The sequence below is a fragment of the Calypte anna genome, chromosome 6, assembly GCF_003957555.1.
Source record: "Calypte anna isolate BGI_N300 chromosome 6, bCalAnn1_v1.p, whole genome shotgun sequence".
NCBI classification, from domain to species: Eukaryota; Metazoa; Chordata; class Aves; order Apodiformes; family Trochilidae; genus Calypte; species Calypte anna.
This window is the reverse complement of record NC_044252.1, coordinates 18,309,180-18,336,596: the sequence shown is the minus strand read 5'-3', so window position 1 is coordinate 18,336,596 and position 27,417 is coordinate 18,309,180. Positions and strand designations below refer to the sequence as shown.

The following is a 27,417-nucleotide window of genomic DNA, read 5'->3' as shown; positions in this document are numbered from 1 at the left end:
ATTCAAAAATAAAACAATGCTATAGCACTTGCACAAAATGCATTACAAGTCCATAAAGCAGAATCTGGTTTTGTTTAGTGTTAAAAACATTACCTTTTGAAATAAACTCTTCCATAAATTAATCTGATCTCATACTTGTTCTTAAACCCTCAAGGAGCTCTAGTTCAGCCTAATGAATTTCTTAGTTGAAGTATCCTTTATCTTAAAGTATAGAAACTCCTGGGACACGATAGTGTGTAGCAGTGGATAAACAGGTTAAAGTGGACACCATACCATATAAACCAGCACTTCATCTCAGGATCCTGGCTTGAGAAACAGAATTCTGTATAACAGGGCTATCTGATAATTGCTTGTGTGCATGGGTAGTGTCATCGTAGCATGGGGAAAAGAAGATCTGGAGAACGAGGACTTTGCCAAGAGAATATAACCTAGCAAGGCCCCACTTGGAAATTTTTATGAAGCTTGGCTACATGTGATGGTAGGAGAGTTGGACTCAATCTTTCGAGGTCCCTTCCAGGCCCTAACATTTGATTCTGTGAAAAGTGGGTTAGCTTAAAACAAAGACGTTTCTGCCTCCCTGCTCCTCCCTGCTGAAGTTCTCGGTGGCAAATCCGAGCCCCCAGGCTGTGCCTCAGCGCCATCTCCTGGGGATTCTGCTGCCGTGAGGCACTCAACAGGCTTGGGAGAGATCCAAGCAGGCATGCTTTCACTTACTTTTTTTCTTCTCTCATAGAATTAATCAAGTATCAATAAATACTTTCATAATCTAATGAAAGGTATCCTCTCACTGAAAAAAAAGTCACCCTCAAAATAATCTGGTTTTCCACATTTAAGCCATAGTCACATAAAAATCAAAAACTGCTTTTAGTACAAAAACTAAAGACCATTTTTATATTTATTTGCATTCTTAAAGGTATCATGTTTGTTATTAAAGCTAAACTACATCAGGTATTTTCACTTTATTTCAAGAAAAATATTTTTAATCTCATGTTTGTCATTGACTCAATCTGATTTTTTTTCTTTGGACAAAAGACAAAATACAATTTGGAGCAGCAGTCCAACACACACAGAACTTAAATAATTTCTGAAGGACAATAAGGTTCAGTTTTACTATCAAAAATTAATAGCACTTAACTGGCTATATGAGCAAAACAGTATGGCTTGGAGGAAGGGAAAAGAACCCCAGACTGAATGTTCACAGAGAACTTCTGAAAAATTTTTGTAGTCAGGCCAATGCCAAACCTCAAAAAGCAAGAATGAACCTCAAAACCAAGAAACCTTCTATGGTGCCAACCACTGTGTATGTGCAAAAGAGACTGAAAAAAGAACTCTTTAAATAGAAAGATGTTTTAGATTTATATATCTGTTTAAATAATTTAAGTATATACAAATTCTGACGTGTACTCATTTTTCATAGAATCATAGAATCCTTGGGGTTGGAAGGGACCTCGAAAGATCATCTAGTCCAACGCCCCCTGCCAGAGCAGGGCCACCTAGAGCACTTCGCATAGGAACGTGTCCAGACGGGTTTTGAATGTCTCCAGTGAAGGAGACTCCACGACGCCCCTGGGCAGCCTGTTCCAGGGCTCTGTCACCCTTACAGGAAAAAAATTTTTCCGAATATTCAACTTGAACCTCCTATGCTCCAATTTACACCCATTACCCCTTGTCCTATCACTGGTCACCACTGAGAAGAGCCTAACTCCATCTCCCTGACACTCACCCCTTACATATTTGAAAACATTGATGAGGTCACCCCTCAGTCTCCTTTTCTCCAAACTAAAGAGACCCAGCTCCCTCAGCCTTTCCTCATAAGGGAGATGTTCCACTCCCTTAATCATCTTAGTAGCTCTGCGCTGGACTCTTTCAAGCACTTCCCTGTCCTTCTTGAACTGAGGGGCCCAGAACTGGACACAATACTCCAGGTGCGGCCTCACCAATGCAGAATAGAGGGGGAGGAGAACCTCTCTTGACCTACTAACCACACCCTTTCTAATGCACCCCAGGATGCCATTGGCCTTCTTGGCCACAAGGGCACATTGCTGGCTCATGGTCATCCTCTTGTCTACCAGGACGCCCAGGTCTCTTTCACCTACACTGCTCTCCAGCAGGTCAGCCCCCAACCTATACTGGGACATCGTGTTGTTCTTCCCCAAATGCAAAACTCTACACTTCCCCTTGTTGAATTTCATCATGTTTCTCTCTGCCCAACTCTCCAGCCTGTAATTTTTCTTTCACTCAAAGCTATGGTAGGTATCCTGGCAAACTGAGAAAAGGAACTAAACCTATCCACACCCAGTTCTTGCACAATGGGTAAAATATATGAGGACAGCTTCCAAGGACAGCATTGCTAAAAAAAGATTCAGACACAAGCATTCTTGATTATTTCATCTTTAATGGAGTCAGAACTGGACACCATTGGAACAATCCTATACATCTATATACAAACTTGGGAACATCAAGAATCTCTTACTTCCAATATAACATCAACAACAATCATATATAACAAACAATAAAACACAAACATGCCCTAAACAAGAAATACAAACAAGCTTTTGCAAGATTACTTGGCTGTTTTTACCGTAGCCGTCGCTTGATGATTTGATGATCGCTTTCCTTCTCTTTTTGTTCTATTAAGATCTGAAAAAGATGGGATTTTAAGAATTAGTCAACACTTCTTCAAACACAAATGACATGTACTTCCAGACCCATGCAACCAACATGTTTTTCCTCAAAGGCTGTTTTCAGGATGAAATTTGCCTATTACATTCTACTCAGATGTCTCCAGGATGGAGACAATTTTAGCACATCATACTAAGCAACAAACAATATAAAAAATTCCAGTTTTGCTGAAAGAATTAGCAAAGGCAAAGAAAAAACGTGAAATCGGATGTGTTCAGAATGCATTTTTCACTTTAATTCCTTTAGCTTTCCCTGATTGTCTGAAGATTCAGTCTTTCACTTTTCCTTTCTCTTGCAAGTTTCTTAGCTGCTTTTGCTTTGCATTTCTCATTTTCTCCATTCTCCTATGGACAGCACTTTGGTTTCTACTGCATCCATTCTTACAATTTAAAGAAAGTTCAATAGGATGTCTCAAACGCTCACCATAGTGAAGAAGAAAGGATTGAACAGCTTGAAGAAGCATACCTCCAACAGAGCAGAAGTACACTCAGCAATGTAGTTCCTGACAAAACCATAAGGCTGGATTTCAGAAATAATAAATCAGCCTATAAGACTCCTTATGGCTGGCTTAGAGGCAACACAATTTAGGCACATTCATCTAAACTGTGCTTTGGAAAAGCATGAATATTTCCACATCCTAAAGTAAGCCAAATATCATCTGGGCATAACTGGAATCAGAAATTACCTTAGGCACTCACTTGCCCTGCAAAGTTAATTGTATATGCAGACATTTATCTTTAGTGTTTCAGTCATGCTGTTAACAATCTATGGATCCTTTCATGGCCTGTATTTCTATTCTTTCTTTGTACTATACTTAGATGAACACCACCTACTGGAAAAACAAGTTAAGACTCAATTGCTGTAGAGGAAAAAGTAATCCTCCAGACAACACAGTTAAGATATTTACAAATCCAAATTTAAAGATAACTCCATGATTACTGCATCACCTGTACAGTAAGTCAGCAGTCAAACACAGAGAAGATAAGTGAGAAAACAAAAAATTAAGTAAAACAGCAGGAAGACAAGACCAAAAGGAATGGTCAGGTAGAATTACAAACTAAGTCAGAACTTTCAAACCTCTTCTGCAACTTGATAAGATCTTTGAATTTATTCTGTCCCTCTAATAGTTTTTTGAGCCAAAATTACAGAAATAAATTGCAGCAGATAGAACAGTAATCTCTAATCACTTACTGAAGAAGCAGGGATATCTAGAGGGTAAGAAATGTCAGCTGAATACAGTTTTCTCTTAGGTCGTTTTGGTTTATGCTCATTTTCTTTGATGATTTCTGGTTCTGCAGGCTTGGGTGAGCTGATTGTTGCAATCAGCTTCTTTGCTAGAAGAAAAGTTACAATATAAATAGGTGTCTTATTAGTTCTGTAAGCCCCAAAATTATTGAATAAGTCAAGCTCTATTAAAAACAGTTAAAAATGAAACAGATGCAATCAGAAGTTTATATTTAAAAATTCAGAAGTGATATTTGATTACCACAATTTTCCATAGCTGGAAACTGTTTTTTATAGCTTCAGATGCAAAAGCATAGAGGACACATGTAAATAGTGCATTAAAAATCAATTAGCATTCAGATTTCACTGGATGTTAAACATTTTAACAGGAGTTGAAAACAAGCTTAGCTTCTTTGGACTGACAGAAGGCACAGGGTGGAGTCGACTTTACACATTTGTGCAGTTTTGTCATAGATCTAGTACTATGAAGAGCTGAGTGCATGCATATTTTGAGCTAGAAGGACAGAATTCCAAACAATACTAAATTAAGCAAAAGGAGAAAAATACAAGACATGGTATTAAAGGCTAAAAACTAAAACCCATTTGCTCAAATTAAGTATTTTCAGGGATGAATTTTGAAAAGTCTGAATTTGGCTTCATTTGATAATATATTGTGCTCAAGGAAACAATCTGACTAACCTTGAAGATTCTAAAAATCACACCATCATAAATACTGTGTAAAAACAGACACAAGGTACTCTCTAGAAATTCAAGTTTTCAAGCTGGAATGGGAATCTACATTTGATAATGACTGACCTTGCTTTAACTAAGCAAATAATAGTATATTAGAACTTAACACTGGTGATTCCTTGTACCCTCTTCTAATTTTAATCTTTAAAAAAACCCCACAGTAACTCAGAGATCATGTCTTACTGTAGGAAAGAAGAAAAATACGTCCTGCAGTGTTAAGTCTTAGCAGTTAATCTTCCCAGGACTATGCTTAAACTGAATGAAATCCATTAATTGCTCCATAGTCACTTTATTGAAGCCTTCCAAATATTTGCATGTGACATGGGCTTTCAGATTCTATAGAACTAATCTTCCCCTCCCACATACCTAACATCAAAAATTATTAATACAGTTTCCACAGAAACAAAGTAGGAAGGAAGGGAAAGAAGGATTGCTTATAGAACAAGGTAAGACTTGGAGTTCAGTTTCAGCTCTTGCCTTTTAGAGCAGTAGGGAAAATTTCTGAAATTGCCTCTGACTATTTTACTGCCACCAAGAACAAGATAACTCAAACATTTTGAACTTCATTATCATTGCTTCTGTGATTAATTTATATGCATGTGTTCCACTCTTCACCCTTCCATTCCACCTGGTTTATCTTTCACATTTAACCTAAATATTAGAATTGCATTATCCTCTCCACCAAGAGAGCTTTTCCCTCTCTGCAGGATGCAATACAGCAGGCCTCAATTCAGACTCCACTATTTCACAGACATAAAAATTAATGCAGCAGACCCATTTATTAACATATACACATTAATAGGTTACAGTAGAAAAATACATTCTACAATGCCCAGAGAACAAAGAACAGGCCTTATTTATGCTGTACAAACCTTTAGAGTGAATAATAGTAGGAGAATTTTGAAAAAACTCTCCAATTTTCTGTAGTGTTCCATCTTTCTTTTTCGCTGACTTATTACTTGAAGTAGATGCTTGATTTCTCAAGAAGTATTTTTTTCTAAATGACTGTGTAGTAGACATCTGTACAGAAATAAGACCATTTTTTAAGTTGAAAATTGACTTGAATTTTAATTCCATTTTATTTCAATGTTATTTTCAAGCTGACATTTTCAGCTTTGACATCTACACCTCTGTTCATTAGACTAAAAATATTACCACAGCAAGAAATGTAGGTAATCTCATTTTTTTACCCAGAAGCAAAGAGAAAATGGCAGTTTCAGAGGGCACTTAAGGGCACAACTAATATGCAAAAGAAAGTTTGTGGAAAAAAAAAATAATTGAAAGTTGTAGCATATTTTGTTAGACAAGATGTTCTAGTTAGAAATCACAGTAAGTTCAGGGTTGGGAGGGACCTCCAGAGATCATTAAGTCCAACCCCCCTGCCAGAGCAGGGTCACCTACAGCAGAATACATAGGAACACGTCCAGGCAGGTTTTGAATAGCTCCAGAGAAGGAGACTCCACAACCTCTCTGGGCAGCCTGTGCCAGTGCTTTCTCACCCTCACAGTTAAAAAGTCTTTCCTTTTGTTTAAGTAGAACCTCCTATGTTCAAGCTTGTACCTGTTTACCCATTGCCTCTTGTCCTATCATTGGGCATCACTGAGAAGAGCCTGGCTCCATCCTCCTGGCACTCACCCTTCATTTATTTGTAAACATGAATGAGGTCACCCCTCATTCTCCCCCAAGCTGAAGAGACTTTCCTCATAAGGGAGATTTTCCACTCCCTTTATCATCCTGGAGGTTCTGCACTGGAGTCTTTCAAGCAGTAAAAAAATAGAAAAGGAAGAAACTGATGGGGGAAAATAAATCTACCACCTACCTGCTGAACCTGCCCAAATTACTAAAAATCAGCTTTTTATAACTGTCACACATTGATGACAGTAACATGAATTTTACTTCAAAATTGGTGCCTATAACATCAGATATACTAATAGCATGTTCAAACCAGTCTTCATAACTACTCAACATGCAACATCCTTCCCTTTATATCATTGCACACTGCAGCTAGTACACATTCTTGGCAAATACATAATTTCTCTTTGGTTAGCTGGTTAAAAGACAACATAAGTGTTTAAGAATTTTGTTCAAGTGCATTGATAAGATTAAATATTGAAAACTGAATGTTACTTTCACAAGTCAACTTTACAGAAAAGGCCAAACTTTAAAAATAGAAAAAAGCCAAACCATTTCCTTGTTGCTTGTAGAAGGAGAATTAGTCACAGCAATTTTTGCATTCTTCTTATTCTCACTTCCCACAAAATCCTAAGGAAAGAAATGACAAATTTTACCTGGGATTCTTCTGGAAAGAACAATTATTTTATATTATGAAGCAGCCACTGCTTAAACACTGTCTAGCAGTAGAAAAGCATTGGCTAATACTGGATAGAGATAACTAATCCAATGTGAATTAAGCCCTAAATGAACTTGTAGAAGGGAGATAAAGACCTGTAGATGAACCATTCCTCTCTCCTTCATTTCATGTACTTTTGTCTTTCAGATATTGACAAGCAAATACAGAAATTCATATTAACTCAAACATCTGTAAATTGATTTACTGTGACAACTATAAAAACAAATTGCTAACACAGTACCATTGTTAAGCTGTCATTAAAAGACATCTATCTCAAAGTGGTGCCAAGAGATTTCAGATAACCGATATCCATACCAAGTAATAAGAATCATTAAAGGATTTTATTCCTTGTTTAATTATTGATAATAATTGATAATTGATAGAACCGATTCCCTAAATCAAAAGCAGCAATTCTATAGAGTTGCTCTGTCATCTCACAGATCCAAGGAGACAAAGAAGTAAAAGGTGAATTGCAAATAAGGGACAAGGGGTCAAAGGATGGACAGAGCCTATGACCTTACTCAGCACAGGCTAGAGATCTACCACTTGTCAGAGGTAGCAAGGGTAGCAAGGATTAAATATACCCTAGATAGATCTTTAGCATCTCTGTGAAATAAAGAGAGGATGTTAACAACTTAGAGTAATACATTGAAAAACTGCACAACGTGTTTTGTCAAAGTGGTCGAGGTCATACCTCATCCATCTCTTCACTCTTCCTTTTCTGTCTTTGCCTTGGCATTCTCACTGTAACTGGTAAGGTGCTACCCTGGTGTTTCACCTCCACCTGATTAGGTTGCAGAGGTGTGAACTGGATTTCCATCTCTGGTTTTGGGAACCGACTAGTTTTTCCATTTTCTGTGGACACTTCAGAGGAATCAAGGACAATTTCTGAATGGTCCTGCAAGCAAGTTTTAAGAAAACAAATGTTAAAATAAATGAGTTTAAAAAACTATAATACATACATATCCCCAGTGGATTCCAAAGTAAAAATTCAATTTTCCAGCTGTTAGTTTTCAGAATACTTGCAGTGGAAGCAAAGACTTCTATTTTCTGAAACTTTCTTGTTAATTTTTAAAATGTTAACATTTCTGTGATCATAGAATTTAGTTTTCCTCACTGAAGTCAGCCTAATACTTTCAGTAATTTTCCTCAAGAGTAGAGACAGCTAGCTATGATTTTCACAGCTAGCGGGAGAAGAATTGACATGATTTTCTTCATCTTCATCTTAACTCTACTGCTCCTTAGGAACTAGGCAGTGCTAAAACTCCTGCATGAAAAGAATAACTTTTCTCTAGCTTACATTTAAGGAGATCTCCCTTCCCCTTCTACCCCAGAGAAGTTAATTATGCAAGAACAAAGTCCAACTGGCAAGCTACAAGCCAAATTCAGTGTATGAGAGACTTCTACTCCACTCTCTGTTGTCTGGAGAACACCAGGCATTGACTGAAAGCTGAAGCTCCCTTGTCTTGTAACCTGCTTATAGCCAAACCTCAAAAACTGCACAGTGAGGGCACGATAAGATTTGCACACCTTTTCTTCACCATGAGCACTGAACTTCCACCATCCACAGAAACTTGTTTTTATGAGCAAAACTAGCAAGAAATCCCTGGTCTGCATCTCTGGGACAGCAGATGTAAAAATTAATTCGGCAGCTGCTTGAACGAAACAGGGAAAATAGGCTCCTGTAGTTGTTGGTGGTGAGAATTGGCAGGTAGCCACTACTATGACTCCTATTAAGGTTGCAAACAGACTCTGATGTTGCTTCTTGTGCTGTTTCACCCTCGAGGATAACTTCTTTCCTAGACAGGTTCTGTTGGGATTATAAGTGGGAAATACATTTTTCTAATCCCTGCTGACAATATCTGTATTCACTGTCTCCAAAAGACCACTAGCTGCTTTATATAGGAATATGTTACTTTCACTGTTTTAAAATTATGTCCATTAGATTCATCAGGTGCTCTTCATTTACTGCAGGATTTTAGGAAGAACAGTTCTGACTTCTGTTTACCTCCTACAACTGTGATTTTGTAAGCCTCAGCCCCATAATCTGAACCTTTCCTAATCTGAGTGCCAGCTTCTTAGCCTCTACTTACAAAGCAGGAGATACATACTACCATGATCACTTTAGTTTTTGTTCTATGTATTTCCTGAAAACTATCTGCCTCCTATCCCAAAACTGTACCCCATTCAGCTTCACAAAGTATAAAGTTCTTATACAATAAGCCTGCTAGCAGCCTTTCTTTATTAATAACATCAAGTATTGTTGCTACTGGCTTGAGGTAAATACATCAGCACCAACTGTTTACAACAATTCTTCTCTCATTTTATAGCAGAAGTAACTAAAATTCTCTGCTCTGTGCTCTCTTAGGTGCTATACTAAGCTGTATCAAGTACTAACTCTTCTGAGATACTCTGTCCTCCCTCATGTAACAGTAGCTTTATAAGACACAACCTGAACTTACAGAAGAATCAATAAATTAGCCACACTTATTTGGCAATAGACAAGAAAGAGATGAAGAGATGCATTTCAGCATTCAGTCCAGTTCTCCAAAAAGAGAATCTTCCTGAAGCCAGGGGAGGGACTACTAGGAAATCCACGTTCAGCCCTGTTCATTATTAATTAGCAATGGAACCACATAGCAATCATCAGGTTAGCAGGACAACTTCCTTATTAAATACTGTTCATGTAGCACACAATTCTTCACTCAGAATGGCACATCTCAGTACAGTTGTGAACCTTTTATTTTTCAGTCAGGAAGTATGCAAAGTTGATCTTTTCTTTGTGTAAAGAAAGTTTCATTTTGAGTGGGATGCAAGATACTGTTCTGTTCTTGTGAGCCCCCATATGGGCTGGAAGGTCTAATTACAGAATTATCTCTATTATCACTGTAGGTGATATCTGGAAAGTTGAGCTGAAATTCTCTTAACACAGACATTACCAAATTTGATGATGCTACAAATATGCCTTGAAATTTCTGGAACCTGGATTAGTTTTACCCTCAAGTACAAAACCTCTATAGAGAGGTAGCATTCTATAAACCACAGTACTTTAGAGTGCAACCATGAAAGAGGGAGAGAGAATGAACAAAACCTCAGAACTGAAGATATCATTAAAGAATTACAAAAAAATAACTTTGGGAGATTGCCAATATTGCTGAAATACATACTGAGAGAGCAATAAAACTAACAACAAATCATTAGTACATATTTTTCCATAAATAGAGTAAACAAACCTCTTTGTTTATAGACTGATCTATTTTATTTTGTTCTTCAGGTACTTCGGCCAAAGGCTGAAGATTTGTGTCATTAATGTGCTGCTTCAATTCCTGTAAGTCATCTTTCTCAGCCAGCTCTTTCCTTAGTTCTTCTGTATCAGTTGCCTTATCCTAATAAACACAGAAAAATTGCCATTCTTGCAAATTTGTTGCCATCACTTGCAATTTTTGGCTAAAGACATTAACATATACATAAGCATAATTATGATTACTTAGTAGCATCAGTTTTAAAAATTGCAGGCTAGAACAGTCTGCTATCCAACAAAACCCCAATAATTTCACATATGAGTGACTACTATTTAAAGTGAAGAAAAGCCATGTAACATCCTAGGAAAATGTTCATTTTGCATTTGTTTGTTAAGTCCTTGGTGATGGGAAAAAGGCAGCAAATATAATAGTTGTTTTGGATTTCCAGTCAAATCTTGCAATCAAAGGATAAAATTGACTTGAATTTTTATTTCAAGTCCTAAATATTTTGAAACTTCAGCTACTGTTTCAAATTAATTTTCAAAAAAATATATACTTTTTCTTAAAGATAAGCTGCAAATTGTTAAAATTCAACATTGTTTAAGAACAAAAATAGAGACAAAATTGAAAGCACAAGTGTAGTGGTTTGCAGAAAGAATGGATTAAGAAAAAAACAAAAACAAAGGAACAAAAAAAAAAAACCCAACCCACACAAGAATGCAAGAGAGAATGACCTTTTTTGAATCCTCTCGTGTAGCCTGTTTCAATTCTGCTATTTCTTTATCTTTTTGTATTATGTTGGAAGCCAAAGTCTTGAGCTGCACTTCCAAAGCTTCTACTAATCTATCTCTTTCTTCACGCCACTTCTGAAGATTGCTCTCCTTTTCTACCAGCTGTGCACCAAGTCTTTCCTAAACAAGAAAAAGAGAGGTTAGAACTGAACACCACTTCTACACAGTACCTGAAGTATTCTGATAGTTTTGTTCTACACAGCACTATTTTATGGCCTTAATTGATGTGAAAACCTACACAGATCTTTAAGCTCCCATAGCACTACTTTCACTACAAATTTGCAGAAGTAAAACACTTCTAATAGAAAATATGTATCTCTATTTATACAAATATATATTTGTGAAGATAATTTATTGTAAGTACCACCACCACTATCATTTCCTCACTCTGTAATTTTATCAATAACAAGTCTCAGGCAAGCAAAGTCACAAAGCGATGGAAGTCCTGAAAAAGAGAAAGATCCTGACAGGATTGACTCCTGTAAGGAGAGGAGATCAGGCCAAGCTGTTTGTGTGAATTTACTTTATGTAGAATTAAAACTTGTAATATATGTTAATGAGTTTGTATTCATAACCAGTAAAATTCAGGGTTAAACTGAGAAAGAAGTGAACAAAGCAGCTGAGACATCATTTTCCACTAGGACAATGTAACCAATACAAGACCCTAAGGGGATTAACTTCTGTCTGGGAGATAATTAAAAGTGTAAGCCTTGTTCTTAAAACAAGACACTGCTAAGGCCATTTAGGCACCAGCTGGGCACTGGGGGAGTGCGAACACCTGCACGGAGACAGGATGAAGCAGCCACAACCAGCAGATAAGGGAGAAATTATCGCAAGGGTTCAATTAAGAGGATGAAGTCATCAAAAACAGGAGAGATAAAGATTTCTTACTTCATCCAAAGACCCCCCCGACATCTCTGCCCAGACTCCGCCTGTCATGAATATTATAATTTTATGTTGCAAACTTATGAATATGCATGTCACCTCCCTTTTACTGTATAAATACCCTAACCCTTTCCCTTAACCCTTGGAACTCTTTGTCCAGCATGAGCTGGGAGTTCCTCGGATCCCAAAATAAATACCTTTGTTGTTTAAAGGCTTAAAACTCTGTCTCTAAACAGTTTTTTTAGGCCTTTTTGGGCTTCAGTCCTAAGCATCTAACATCATCCTGCATCAACTGCAGGTCCAGAATATCATTGCTAACTACTTCCAGATGCAAAGACATTTTTAGATTTACATAGAGATAATAATATCCAAGTGTTTATGAACAGGCAAGGTATACACTGTATTATTAGCTGTCACTCAGACTACATTGAAAGCAATATGGGAACAAATCCACTACTGACCAAGTATTTTTGTTCTATCAGGAAGAAGCTTTTTTTGTCAACTTTGCTTGTTTTTTCTCTTCCTCTTAGGCTTTTTGTTCAAAGATAAGCCAGCCAACAAATCTTTTCCAAGGTATGCTTTCTTAGCTTTGTTAAATACCAATGCATTTCAGTGTTAAGTGGTTACTTTTTCATGTTTTTCATGTTTTACACACAAGATGAAGTTTAAAAAGTTAGTGAGGTTGTCATGGTAATAGGATAGAAAGAAACAGACGTTGACTTCCATTATGTATCAAGATTTTTTGCTTTGCGACTCTCCTACTCCTTAGCATACTGAGATCTCATCCAGGCATTGTCATGTGAAGAAGTGTGGGGACTTTCACAGTCACCCTCAAGTGCTGTTAACACTTGATATGAGATTTGCTCTGTATTAAAGAATTACACTTAGAGGGCTATATAGAGATCTCCAGATACTTACAATTTCTGCTTGTTGTTTTTCATGACATTCTCTGTCCTCCACAGATTTTCTTATTTCTCTGTTGCAATAGGCCTCAGCTTCTTTTACTTGATTTATGAGCTCCATTTTTTCCTTCAGCCACTTTTTTCTATCATTTTCATACTTTGCCTCATTTTCCTGTTTTAATGAAACCAGAAATATAACCATTGGTACAAACTTTACAGAAAAAGTCTTCAAATTCAGCTTCCATTAAACGGGGATTTGTTTCAAAAAGATAATAGAAATACCAGCACAGTTTTACTCCAGTATATTTGAAAGTGTAAGTATTACATTCTCATTTGTTCTTCTGTATCAAAAAAATTAACTTATTATTTAGACTGGCATGTCTTCATGTAACATTTTTTTCCTAAGCATAGGTCATAAACACTAGAGAAGTTACACCAAAAATAATTGTACCTTACAGGATGTGTTAGAAAATTTCTGTTTCATGACTTGAAGGCAAAGAATGTAGTGCAATTTGAATGGTAGCCAGAGTACCTACAAACACCACTTCAATCCAAAACACCTTTGCCTCCTTTTCCATCACAATCAAACTGCTTGTCAGACATTCTCCCACAAGTCAGAAAGCACTTGAAAAGCTGCTTGGGAAAAGTTTGCTTTCTAATCCAAGGAAAATTAGAAGTAAATCCTCAGCATAACAGAAAGGGTTTATAGGTCATAAGAACAAGATCTTGAAATATGATTTGGTTGCCCAACCAAATGATGGGAAATAAGTACAGAAATGATACCATAAGCTGGATTGCTTACACCAACTGGAAGAGGAGCACAGCAACAGAAGCCGTGTCCATGGTAGCATAACATAAGAATGGTGCACTCCATTATGGGGTAGCAGTGATGCTTTATATTGCAAAGACACAGCATCCAGACTTGGCTGCAGTGTAACAACTTCCCACAATATGCTTTTGTTCTAGAAAATGGCACAAAAAATTGACTCCTTAAATGAAACCTATGCTTTCATTTGATGAAGTTAAGCTTATAAAACCAAGTAGAATTATATCACCATATTTTACCTTCAGTTCTTTTTGCAACTTTATTAATTTCTCATTTTCATTTATTTTCTCCTCATTTGTGCTCCTCTCTTGTTTCCAGTCATCATCAGTATGTTTCTTCAGTTCTTCATATTTCTCTTTCCATGCTTCCAGTTCTAGTCAGTAGACAAAACAAGGTTACATATTGTATAGTTTCAAATGCATATTTGACCACATTCACCTCCTTCAGTTAAAATTACTTCGATTTAACAGCTGTGGCCACAAGAAGACAGAGGCCTTTAACTGTTAGAAGCTTGTTATGCCTAAATAATAGTCAATAAAGGAAAAAAAAAATTAAAGCAGCTACCACAATACATACAAACCAATTGTTTCCCTGCTCCCTTTCCATGAAGACATTACCCAAAGCTAATCTGTTGGTCTCCTCTAATTTTGCTTCCAGCACTCCATCTTGTTCAGCCTGAGTCTGTTCTTGTTCCTCTAATGTCATCCGCATATCTTGAATTATTTTTTCCTTTGAAAGCAGATCTGAGGATTTTAAAGTAAAATTACAGATGAGCCCCCTCCATTCTCCCAAAGTGCCTCCATCACAAGTCATTTCCCCTATTCCCTTTATTAGAAACACAGCTTCTATACTGAACTACCCAAATTCAAAACTCAAGTGATTCCCATCAACTTTAAGTGGGCATTTCAATATTTATGTTAGTCAGATTATGGCTTGTATTACAAGAAACTAACCATTGTTGAACTGCTAAATGTTTATCAAACCACAGGAACTTATTATGTTAATTCATGTTTCCATGTTCAATTTTTTTTCAATGGCCAACTAAATGTCAAATAAATATCACCATTCAAGAGGTTAACATTGATAAAGCATGAATCGTCTGTCTCTGGGGCTTAGATTTCTTATTCTGAGACTCTCTTTGTTTTAAAATAAACCTGCTAATAATAATTCAATAAAAATTAGCTCCTGAGAGTAGCATCTTAATATCCAGGTTGGAGTTTCTCAGTATTCTAAAATTAATATGTAAATTCATTAACAACATGACAAGTCATTTTCTTGCCTCTCTACACCTATAGAACAGAACAATAATCTTTTTCCTCACCTTTGTATGTTTTCTCATACTGTTTGGAGATTTCTTCCAGCTTCTCATTATTCAAGTGTTCCTAAATATCACATTGAAAGCAAATTTAAAAAAATGTGGTGAAAGAAAAATATACATGCTAAAACTGAGCAGCTTTCATGCTGAGCTTTAGTAAGTAATGAATTAAGACAAACAGTGCAGAATAAAAAAAAAATCTATGTAGTGCATATGAAGATTAAAGCTGATAAAAGAAAAGGTTTAGAGAAAAACTTTAATCCTACCATATGTGAGTGTAACTAATCAGAATTAGGTTATTTGCAGGTATTAAGTATATATTCACTATGCAGATTACTCAAACAATTTGACAACATCCTGCAGTGAGAAATTCTTTAAACACCGTTCACCCATTAACACTAATTTCAGCTGGCTACTCTTAATTTTTTGTAAGCTCTCCTGTTGCTTGGAAAACTTGCATCATTAATGCATTAGTTCAAAAACTTACAAGCAAGTAAGTTTAAAAAACAAACAAACAAAAACCTTCTGAAGCTGCAGGATTGTGCGCTTTTTAATCTCTAATTCTTCACTAATCTTCTTTTTAGTTCTCTGTAGTTCATCAACTTTGTTCCTCAGGGATTTCTCCTCACGTTGCATGGTACAGACCTGTAATAATGCCCAAAGACAGCAAGAAGAGCCAACATGTAGCTAGAAGCTTTCTACAATCTCTAAGTTAGCCAAATACCTGAATACTTAAATAAGAGTCACCTTTTTTTTCAAGCATATCTCAGCTAAATTTCAGAGGCTAGAAGTGCATTATACTGTACATCCTTCCCAGAGAAGGGTTTTCTCCATAGAGTACTATAAAAAACGAAAAATCAAACCCCAAAAAGTTGCCCAACACATAATCACTTCATCCCATCCAGTCCTTCTTCTTTCTGAAATATAGTATTGTGCAATGAATGCTGAACTGGAAAACATCCTCAGTGGTTAGGCATATGCATCAAGAATTTCAAGACTTAACTTTCAAGCCCAAACTTTTGCAATAATATTTCAGATTTTAAATTTGTGTGATATCTCATAAATACCTAAGAAATGCTACTGCTTGGTAACTAAATATGAACAATGAATACTGGAAGTTATTCCATTTATTTCATATCTTTTCCACACTGTTAATAGAAAACATAGCTCAGATTTAAAAAAAAAAATCTCTAAGTCAGAGCTTTCCTTTTCTGATCAATACAACTCTTCCACCAAGAGGCAAGCATTTTCCTTAAGTCTGAGACTTTGAAGGTAGGTAGACAAACAACAACATAAGGCTACTACTGTTAAAAAAGAAAGTCTTCTCTATAGCCAAATTAAAAAAATATTTGAGAAAACTATAGCTAGTGTGTTGATAAAATTTACTTTTTTCCTTCAGTATCTACACTAATTTGTTTTTTGCATCTAGTCCTAACTTATATTCACTGAAGCTAGAGATTCCCTGTTACTCTAGGTGTATCACTCAAAATAGTCTTGTTATGAATCACTCTTAACACGTGGAGCTTGAGATTTGTGAAAACAGGTTTTAATACACAACCCCAAGCAAACTTAAAGCAGCATTTCACCTATGGTACCAACCTCTTTTCGTACTTGCTGAATTTGTTTCTTGGCATCAGAAAATTTCTCTTTGAGATCCATATATTCTTCCTCTTTCCTCTGTAAATCTTTTTTCAAAGTCTGTACAAGGGCAGAGCTCTCAGAAAGATCTTTCCGTAGCCTTGTGTTAGAAATTGAGACATAAATAATGTCAGTGTTGCAAATCTCAAATAAACAGTTTTTACACATTATGCCCAGGCTCTCAGACTGCTGGTTTTATCCATTAATAGAATCTCAGATTTATCAGACCAATCAAAAGCTTTCTGATTTTACTTTTATATTTCAGATTCTTATTATATAATAGTGAAAGAATAAACTGATCAGATTAACTTCTGAACACTGCAATTCTTCAATTTTTTAAAGCACAATAAAGCAGCCATTTTTATAATTAGATGTCCTTATAGAGTAACCAAAGGAACAAACAATATCAAATAAGTTTAAACTTCCTATCTACATCCCAGACCTTGTAAGTATCAAAACAAATGAAAATCAAAAGAACATATACAATAACATTGCAACAAGTTCTGCTGTTTCAAGAGCTACAAAGTAATTAAGAAGTTTGATTGCTTATTTTTAAAAGATCATTTTAAGTATACAGCGAGATATCTTGGATTTTTGCTTTAAAAGTAAAAAATACATTTTTTAAAATTCTGTAACTGACAATACAAAACTAAGTTTCTCAAAAAGAAAAATCTTTCAAAAGCTTTACAAGTACAAGGTTGGAGATCCCCAGGCCTTCATGCTAAATTGTACATTATATGCAGGTACCCACAGATGCTGCACTAAAGGAACTGTAGTCAGGAGAAGGTCTTCATAACATCATAAAAATATTTTTACATGATTGCAGTGTATTTGCTACGTAGTATGGAAAATCTCCATAGTACAATGAATCTCTTATTTCCTAAAAATTTTAGTACAGAGAACTGAGGGAAATCCTACCTTCCTACAGCTATTATTCCTTCAAGTTCTTATAGCAGACTGTTTACGTAAAATAGCTAGTAACTACATCAGCTCTTTGATGTTCACCCTCTAGGCTTTTTAAATTTTCCTTTTTTCTTTTTCCTTTTACCATTCAGTCCTTTCCAAAGAAAATGCTGCTGCTTTTTGGAAAGTTACAGGATACAACATTAAACTATGTCATTTTGTCCAGAAAAGGTCTACAACATAAAACTACTAGAAAACCCCAAATAACTGTTCATTTCATTGCTTGTTCCTTTTTCACCCCTACAAGAGTTACACGTGATTTAGATTTTTTATTACAAAAGAATATACAAACAAGTGAGGAAAACACAGCTAGAAGAGTACATAAATAAAAATTTAAGTAGCGTACTAGAACTCCTTAAAGCAGCATTTTGGTTAATAAATTTAATAAGTATGAAAATATATTATGTCAAACTGATTTTCACTGCAAGCAGTTTTCTCTCATAGCTACTAAGAAACAGACTCAAGTATTTACTTACAATTCTACAGACTGTATTTGCTTCTCTTCATTTTTCTCCTTTTCCTGCATAGTCTGTTTCATGTTTTCCAAGCTGTTCATCAACTGTGCAACTTCTTCCTTCAGATTTGCTTCTTGGTCATTTAATTCTTTCAGTTTTCTGTCTGAATTAGCACATTTCTCTTGCAGAGCTACTGTATTATTTTCTAGTTTTAAAATAACAGATTCTTTTTCTTTAAGTAGTACTTCTAACTCTTTTATCCTGTCATCTTTAGCTCTAGAAGCCTCCAGGAGGCATTCAAGATCTCTTATTTTTCCCTTGTACTGGGTAATGTCCTCCTCAAACTGTGTGATTAGCCTGTGATCTTCGGCAGCCTGTTTTTCAAGATCCTTCATTTTCTTCTGAACTTCCTCTTGTAACTCATTCACAAGATATTTTTCCTTCACAGACTGATGATCTTGATCTGGAATCTCATTTAATTTTATTTTTAGTTCATTATTGTAATTCTGAGCGTCATTAAGTCCCTTCTTTAAGTCTTCAACTTGTTGTAGTAGTTCTTGAATCCGCTGACTTTTTTGTGAGGAAACCTTAATAATATTTTTGCATTCTTCCCAAATGCTTTCAACAATGCATTGAAAGCTCTCTTGTCTCAGATCTGCTGTAGAAGTACTTTGGGACTGCATGCACACAGGACTCATTTGAGCTCGCTCTGGTTCAGCTTCTTGAGTGTCAGAGGCATCCTTTAGATCAGGTAAATCAAGATCCATAGCATAGGACTCAAACTGACGTTTACACAGCTCATCTACTTTGGAATGCAATGTTTTAATTTGTGACACTTTATCAATTATCTTTTGTTTGGCACTTTCTACTTCATTATTTAGTTGAGTAATCTTTAATTCTTGATCCCTATTTATACTTTTTTGTTCGTCCAATTCAGAAACAATTTCCTGATAGCTGTCTAGACATTGCTGGAGTTCTTCATTTAAGCTAGAAGCGCTTTCATCAGAAGCAGAGAGCTTGAGACACAAGTACATTATCTGCTCACTGAGCTCTTCTTTTTCATTTTTTTCTCTTCTGCATTGTTCTTCAAGTGCAGCTAGCTGACCTTCTAAAGCTTCAGTTCTTTCCTTCAGTGCTTGTATTTCTGGGTAGTTGTCAGAAGTACTTGTTTCCAGATATTCTTCAGTTCTCTTTTGCTCTGGAGAGTCCCCTTCCCGACTGTGCTTTGTATGTCCTAAAGAAAACCCATATGGCTCAAGTTGATTAAAATCAATAGTTCTCATCACTATCAATACCAAATAGCAATTACTATATAGAAAATGGTCACCATCTGAAAACCACACCCTCACAGCACCCACCAATTTGAAATCTTTTAACAGTTAAAGCCCTATGAAGAGTTTAACATGTGGCAGGTGCCTCTTAGGCTTTTAGATATAGTTTGGTTTCCTCCATTCAAAATCTATTCCATCTGTCATTCATGATTATTTTAAAACCCCCCTCTATCCATTTTGTAATATTTGGTATGAAAAGCAAACCTTTCACCAAGGATTGTGTCATCACAACTATGTAATCCAGGGAGATACTATGAATTCTTGTGTGTTATGTGGAGTTTGACTTTGGCAGCATTGAACACAAGGATACATGTGTACTACTACATGGAAGCATCCTTGGAATAGTTTCTAAAAGTTTTCTAGAGTTACTAAGTTTAAGATCCTAACACAGTCATTCGGAAACATTAGCAATAGTGCTTTTCATCTAATTTCAGGGTTTGGTTTTGATTCTCTCTAGAGTCAAATTTCACAGGACACTTTTCTGCCTTTTCAGTACCTTTTTAAAATAAAAAATCAAGCACTCCTGCTAGGTCAGACATACCAGCAGCTTTACTTTGGCTTGTAAAACCATGTTTCTAAATCCTATAGGATTAAAAACTTCATGGCAGACATGTTTTTGTGACCTGAGGTGGCAAGATGAACATAAGTAGATCTTAGCCCAAAACCTATGGTGAGAAGTCTATGACCATTCATAAGGGGATTTAGAAGTGATCTAGATGCTTTGTACTGACAACCACAGTCATACAGCAGAATAAGTATCAATACAAGAAATTACATGACAATCAGTCCAGAAGCTTATGTCAAAAATACTAAGATAAAAATAAGACCCACCCCAAAAACATGGGAGACGAGTCCTAGGGAAGAATACAAAAACCTGAACTTCAAGATAGCCTCTCTTATCTGAAAATAAGCTTTGGTCATAGGCCACTAGTGTATCTGAAGGCTACACTGAGCCATCAGTGTAGCTGTTACTGCTGTACTATTGTGCCAAATGCATTTAGCAAGTACTGTTAGCATATATGTTTACATTTAATAAGTGTCATCATTATGGGGGATGTAGCTACTCAGATTTTAAATCAGATCCCTTATTCTCATAATCTACAGAAGAAATACATTTAACATGACTAAATACCCTATTCTTTCCAAGAGAAAAAAATCTGTTGGTACTGTTGGTACTGTTATCCACTTTTATAATTTGAGAGCTCTCTCTTCTCTATTTGTTTGTTTAAACGAACTTCATAAAGAGACTATAGCAAAGCTACTACTACCTATCAAGGGGTCTACACTGGCTTCCTTTTCTATTTCCTTCCCATAATATTTTATAGGTAGTACCATCACATAGTAATGCTAGGATGTAATATTCACCCCAATCAAAGATGGCAGTGACAAATCAGATGCATTAGTAGAGAAGGAAGCTTCTTTTAGGAAATATTTCACATGACCCTACTGGATCACATGTCATCAGTTGACCTAACCTAATATTTTACCACCTTCTGCTGCTGTTGGTAGGACCAGTCACCTCCTCTGAACCTTTCCTGACACAGAACAATTAGTAATGTTGGAGAAGTAAGACAATACATCCCTACTTAACCCTTTCAGTATCTATATATGAACCTGTTGGCTCTTAGCATGTCTAACCACTACTGCAATCTGAGAATTATCTGCCTCTCCCACCTTCTAGGGCAGCAAGTATGAGAAGTTCACTACCCACTGCATAGAGTGCTTTGTTTCATAAACTTAAGATGATCTTCTACTAGTCTGAGCCTTCCCTTGTGACGACTGGTAGTCCAGCATTCAGCTTATTCACTATCTGTATCCTCTGTTTTCTAAGAATATGGGAATTTGACCAGTTTTGTTTTAACACGTTTTATCACCTTTCATAGAGATAAATATTTGCTTTCCATTTTTAATATTATTTCTCTATTTCACCCTCACCCAAAAATGCCTGGAAGATTTCTTACTTGCACCTCTTGTGCAGAAGAAATTGAAGAATGTAAGGGCCACAAATGGAAAACCTTTCATTCACCTTTCACATGTTTTCCACCATTCTAAGAGAAACTGAAGCTCAGCTGTATCCTAAAGTTAAGTTAGAAGCAATCAGATGTCAAATTCCATTTTGCACCAGGCAGTTCCATGTAGCTCAATCTCATTGATTAACAAACTTTAATGAAATAGATACCTAGTAGTGTTAAGTTTTACACTTATCCTGAAAGTCTTCAGCTGCAGCTAGTTTATTCAACTAATTCTAAAAAGACTGGTAAGATCACATACATGAGAGCAAACATGAGAGCAGCACAAGATATCACACCTGTGGACTACTATGATTTTATTTCCATTCAAGTGGAAAGCTTTTCTCCTTTGGCAGCACTGTCACCTTGATCAGAGATGTGTTCACAGCATGCATACAGAATGAAACATCAAGTTTCACAGCACATACTGTATCACTGAAAAATCAGTCAGACACTTTGATGCTTGCTTAAACAATTCTAAAAAACTTCAGGAGTACCAGAAATACAGCAACTGCAAGTTTAGTACAAAAATAACTGTCAAGAAATTGCTTAAAAACTACAACTGACTCCGCAAGTACATGAACAGATGGGAAAAAACAGAAAGGAAAAAAGTCTAAAAACTAACTTTTATTTTAAGCATTTAGTGAACAGCATAGGACTTTCTGCAAGACAGATGATATTTACATAACAGTTACTTCCATTTACAGTTTAACATGGCAGATTTTCTCCTCATAAAATAATGTTTACGTTTCATAACTTTTTGCTTCTATTCTGGAATAGCAATTAAGTTTTTTTGGAGGACCCCTTGTTGAGTGATGGTGGAAATTTTACCTTTCTTTGTAGGTGGCTCTTCTTCCACAGTAGGCTCATTTTCAAAGCAACGTTTTCTTCCCACTTCCAACATAGTTTCCTCACAAGCCTTGAATTGGCTACTTTCAGTCAGTCCATTAGAGTTTTTTTCTTCCAAATCTCTTTTCATGGCAGTTACAGTGTTTTCCTGTGTTAAAATAAGATTAATTGCTTTGAAGTTATACAAAGTGAACACTTAATACTTCATAATCTTTTATTTGCAAATATTTTTACATTGCTATTTGCCTAACAAGCATAGGGATTGTCAGAGGAACAAGACTGTTATATATCAGTCACTTAAACCAAAAGCAGATACACCTTCAGATACTAATAAGCACAATGCTTTGCAGTAAACAGAAAGTAGAACAAAAGACTAAGAAACTATGAAATGCAATAATTGGTATGCAGGAGGAGTTTGTTTACTACTTGAAAACAATTTCTAGTGTCTGAAGAGCTGATGAAAATCCCTATTTGTTTAAAGGGCAAATGGGCAGCTCAGAATTAGTTACTTTCTTGTTGGTTAGTAGAGTTGGGAGTTTTAACCACCTTCAGCAAGGCCACAGATCAATTTTATCCTTACAGATTTAATGCAATTTGAAAGCTTAATTCATTTTGTCTTGCTTATTTTAGAATACATTTGAATCAAGTTTCTTTTCTTGCAAGATGACACAAGTGGTAGGCAATGCTGGTTGCCAAGAATCAATTAGTCCTCTTTAAGTACTTCATTTAAAAAAAAAAAGCCATAGACCAGACTTGACATTTGTGGTCGTGTCTTAAGTTTCATGGCACGTAGTCTCCTAGAAACAATGCACAGAACTGGAGCCTTGCTCTTGGAAGGAGTAGTAATTGGAAGCTGTTGTGACAACTCTTTTCACTCTGAAAAGCTAAGTTGCTGTGGGGCATAGAGAGGGAATAGAATGGTACTGTGCTCAAAGCCTTAAGTTTACATTGGTAGAGAGAAATGGGTTAGAGTGCTGACTAAGTTTCATTCAATATGCTTTCAGAACTACTTCAAGGTTACTAGAAACCAAGCTCAAAAAACCCCAAAAAAACCCAACCAACCAAAAAACCCACACAGTTAATTTTTAACCTGCATACAATTACCCAAGCTAGTTGATGGCATTCAGCAGCCAGTAGTAGACTAGCCAGTTGCATATTTTATTAATTGCATCAAACACAGATACCCTGACCATCCACTCAGCTCAAACTCTGCTCAATAAATTATGATTGCTCTTTTGAAAGGGTGTGCATGCTGAATTTGATGCCAGTTCACATAGTCACTGTCCTCACATTAACTGTTCTTCAATTAAATTTGAGCTTTTGCTGCATTAAAACCTCTTTTCTCTTCTATTCAGCCAAAAATAGGGACAATGACAGTTCCAATAGTCCCACTGCTTAAGTCCTCCCAGTTTGAGGTTTTGCTTTGGTTTTTCCCTTTAGAGTGGTCCTTCGGTCTCATTTAGAGCCCTCCAATAGTAACTCTGTATCACTGCTTCCAGAAGTCACATTTTTCACACACAGCCCTGCACACATTTTCCTGTAAGTTTAATTTCAGTGCCAACTCATCTGATACAATTTCCAGCAAGCAGCAGTTACTTACAGAAAATTTCAATTTTTCAAAATAATAAAAATCTCTGCTTATAATGGATTTAAGTTTTTGTATAAAGAAAACTGAGATGGCCAAGACTTACATAGTCGTATAGTGTTTCTTCTAAATGGGATATTAAATCTTGTAGTTGTATAATAGCATCATCTTTTTGTTCCACAATGTCCATCAATTCCTCAATTCTTTTATTCTGTGTATTCATTTTCTTGGAAAAGAAAGTAGTTTAGTTGTCAGTATTAAATTGTTGAACTATACCATTCCTTTAAAAGCAAGATCAGTTAAGCTAAATTTAATAGTAAAAAAGCTAGAAACGTACTAAAAAAGAATTTTACACTACTGGAATTTTGCATTAAAGGAAATACTTTTGCAATTTTTTCCTTTAGAAAGTTACCTGGGTTGCTTCCTTAAGTTGCTTAGCAGATTCATCCAATTTAATCATTTGAGCTTCAAAGTCTGTAACAGAAAAAAGCCCAAATTAAATAAGCAATCATTACATAGTTTACTCAGGAGTCCATTTTTCCATATATTCTGGTACCTCAGTAGTTTTTGAATAGACTATTTTGACATCAGCTTTACTTACAAAACACATCAGAAAAATTTTAGGTTTTTGAATAGAACTGGACCTTACAACATACATAATATAGATCATTCCAAGTTAGTTCTTCTGAAATTGTATTATGGGGTATTGCTACTTTTTCCTCTGAATGTTTCACTGGATACCTGAAAACACTTCATCAGCAAAATGTAAATAATTGCAGGGATTACAATATTACCATGAATTTAAGAACCAGGGTTGATATTTTATCCCCCCAATTCAGAAGACTGCAATTAGAAGTTCCAGTTTTGTCTTAAAAATTATTCAGCCAGGGTCTTTGGAAATGTTCAATTTGAAAAGAAAACAATGGGTTCCAAAACCATCCTCAACGAGACTATTACGGTTTTACAGCAGTCAGTGATTTTTTTTTTCTGCCTTTCATATCACGCTTATACCCAGCTCACCTTTTGTTTTCTGTGTCAGCTCTTCTTCAGTTTTGATTAGCTGATTGGTTTTCTTTGCCAGCTCTTCTTTGGTATTAGTTAGTTCAGTGGTAATTTTTCCCAGTTGTTCTTCAAGCCAACCTATGGATCTCTGTGGGTCTTCTAGGGCCGCAATGGAACTGTGTGCTTCTGCTGCCTGCTTTTTGATATCAGCGACATCATCCTGCAGGGAATCAATAATGTCTAAAAAATCAACATAGGTGTTGGTCCCACTTCTGTATTCTTCATCCTGAAGGGTAATTTATATAATTTAGAAATGACAAATAATTACACAACGGCCATTATTTCAACAGAAAATTTGGAAGACCAACCAGTAACAATTCAGACATCTAAACAGAGTTACTTCTGGTTTCAAAGGGATCTTTTACTTTCTTGTGCAATTTGACTGCCTGTTTCTGCCTACGTTTGGATGCAAGTCTCCAGTGTCAAGTAATAGCACTCCATTTTTGTAACACTTAATGACCCACAATCACATTCCCTTTTCTATAACCAGAGGCAACCCCTCCAAAGTTAATATAAAAGCTAGAATTTTTTCTCCGATGAGAACAAAGGTATGCAGCAAGTATGCAGTTCTAGAAGAAGCAGTTTTTAGCAGTTTATCACGTATCAGTAAAAGTCAGTGGGGTGAAATAAGGCTGTTGTAACTTACTGAATTACATTGTACTCAACACACTACTTAGTATCTTTCCTCTGTTTTAAGAAAAAAATGTTCCAAACTTGCAAGAGTGGGCCTCAAGTTAGTCTAGTTATTGCTTAAGAGTATATACAATTCTCACTACTTCAGTTGTAGCTACAGTAGCCTTAAGAGGGAGAAAGTATCTGGTAGCACTCTAGTACAGTCCATGTATAGGCCTGAAAAATTCAGCTTTGAATACTCTGAACAGGCACTTAATGCAAGTGAGCCTACACCAGAATTGCAGCTTTTTCTCTAATTTCTTAGCATGTAGTAGCTTTCACATTGTATGGACAGAAACGCTGAAAACTCCAGAAATTCCTAAATGCACAAAGGCTTAGCTACTACTCCTATTAAATATAATAAATCTAACTTGCTGAGGATATAGTTATAGAGCATGCAATTCTTGAAAATATCTTTGTAATCCTTGAGACACCATCACCATAAAAGGTATTTACTAAAAGAGATGTTACTGGGGAAAGGATTAGGAAAAGGAGGCTGGATGAAAATACCAGAGGTTTGGCTTGTTCACTGCAAGCCTGATCCTTCGATTCATTTTCTTCAGCTGCATTTTTAGTATCCTTTACAAGTTCCTTGAAGATTTCCAGACGTCTTTCAGAATTATCTTCAAGTCGTTCACGTTCCCGAGAAAGGCACTTTCTACAGTAGAAAAAATGTCAGTTACAAGCTGGCTGATATGAACTGCTAAGAAGTTATTAGTTCTCCTTCCTATTAAAGAGAAAAAGTTTTTTATTCATTTCAGTACAATAGAGTGATAGACAAAATGATGTTGCTACACCAAAATAGAATTATTTCTCCTTTATATAGCCCTGAAGAATAATAGGAACAGAATCATAAAAACAGATTATGGATAGCACTTAACTACAAGAATTTTTTCTAAACTCCAAGCCAGATTACCTGTTGGAGTATCACTTAGACTACAGTAATCAAAGAATTTGCAGCTGTAACTCTTTCTAGAGACATGATATCAACATAAATCTTCTCTTGGAGAGACCTCTGCAGGGACACACACTCCTTACACACGCATACATCCTCTCTTCCCCAAAAATCAAAGTATTTCCTGCACAATATTTTTCTTGAACTCATAGTCCAAACAAAAACTAACACAGTAATGGAGGCAGTAAGGCTAGCGGAAGAGCACAGCCTCTTACAATCAAGAGACAGAATTAAGAAATTCACAAAATTACTTTCAGTTTTTAACCAGTAACTTTAAAACCACTTGAAGTGAACTTACCTGACATCTATTTCCTGCTCAGCAAAATGTTGAGTGATTTCTTGTATCACTTCTTCGCGAATTTTTAGTTCCAGCAGGAGTTTATTCTTCTTTTCGTTAATAAGTCTGTTCTTCAAGTCTTCTATGAGACCCACCATCTTCTAGAATTATCATTATTAAGTTTTTTAATTAAAAAATACTTTCCCAGAAGTGAGATTTTCTCCATTTCCAACACTACAACAATAACTTTACTCCTCCAGCTAACAAAAGTTCTTCTATTAGCTTATTTATAAACAAGAGAATTCCTAAGTATTCGTAAGGAGATAGCTATACCCATTTGGTATTAGCACAGCAAGTCTGCACAGACTATTTCCAAAAAAAGATTAAGCTTATGAAAAGAATTCTTGAAGTTGTCTTTAAAAAAACAGGTGTAAGGTTCACTGGCTTGAAAACTCTACAAAACAGTTTTTACTCCTCTTTTGCTTCCTCCTTGTCTTCCCTAGAAATGCCTACAATTGCTGGTCCTTAAAGAACAGTTTACAAGAGGTTTTTTTGTGCATAGAACACAAAGGAACAGTCTTCTGCACTGCTAAAACCAATACTTGCTGTGCATTTACCATAGGTTACTAAAAGGTGAGAAAGACAAATCTGCAA

General features: G+C 36.0%; 1 protein-coding gene across 1 annotated transcript in view; it reads right to left on the bottom strand.

The window, feature by feature from the left end:
- Nucleotides 1–2,451: 2,451 nt before the first annotated feature.
- KIF20B (kinesin family member 20B) overlaps nucleotides 2,452–27,417 on the bottom strand; it is a 36,848-nt gene continuing 11,882 nt past the window's right edge. Inside the window, exons 15-34 of the mRNA XM_030453265.1 lie at nucleotides 26,785–26,924; nucleotides 26,042–26,189; nucleotides 24,818–25,085; nucleotides 24,210–24,271; nucleotides 23,904–24,023; nucleotides 22,195–22,360; nucleotides 18,045–19,257; nucleotides 16,567–16,705; nucleotides 15,490–15,612; nucleotides 14,974–15,034; nucleotides 14,270–14,395; nucleotides 13,892–14,025; nucleotides 12,843–12,998; nucleotides 10,983–11,159; nucleotides 10,240–10,392; nucleotides 7,701–7,904; nucleotides 6,841–6,918; nucleotides 5,529–5,676; nucleotides 3,874–4,016; nucleotides 2,452–2,640 (exon numbers count right to left, since the gene is read on the bottom strand). Of these exons, the coding sequence (XP_030309125.1) occupies nucleotides 2,578–2,640; nucleotides 3,874–4,016; nucleotides 5,529–5,676; nucleotides 6,841–6,918; nucleotides 7,701–7,904; nucleotides 10,240–10,392; nucleotides 10,983–11,159; nucleotides 12,843–12,998; nucleotides 13,892–14,025; nucleotides 14,270–14,395; nucleotides 14,974–15,034; nucleotides 15,490–15,612; nucleotides 16,567–16,705; nucleotides 18,045–19,257; nucleotides 22,195–22,360; nucleotides 23,904–24,023; nucleotides 24,210–24,271; nucleotides 24,818–25,085; nucleotides 26,042–26,189; nucleotides 26,785–26,924 (3,822 nt within the window). The 3' untranslated portion in view covers nucleotides 2,452–2,577. The remainder of the gene's footprint in view (nucleotides 2,641–3,873; nucleotides 4,017–5,528; nucleotides 5,677–6,840; nucleotides 6,919–7,700; nucleotides 7,905–10,239; nucleotides 10,393–10,982; nucleotides 11,160–12,842; nucleotides 12,999–13,891; nucleotides 14,026–14,269; nucleotides 14,396–14,973; nucleotides 15,035–15,489; nucleotides 15,613–16,566; nucleotides 16,706–18,044; nucleotides 19,258–22,194; nucleotides 22,361–23,903; nucleotides 24,024–24,209; nucleotides 24,272–24,817; nucleotides 25,086–26,041; nucleotides 26,190–26,784; nucleotides 26,925–27,417) is intronic.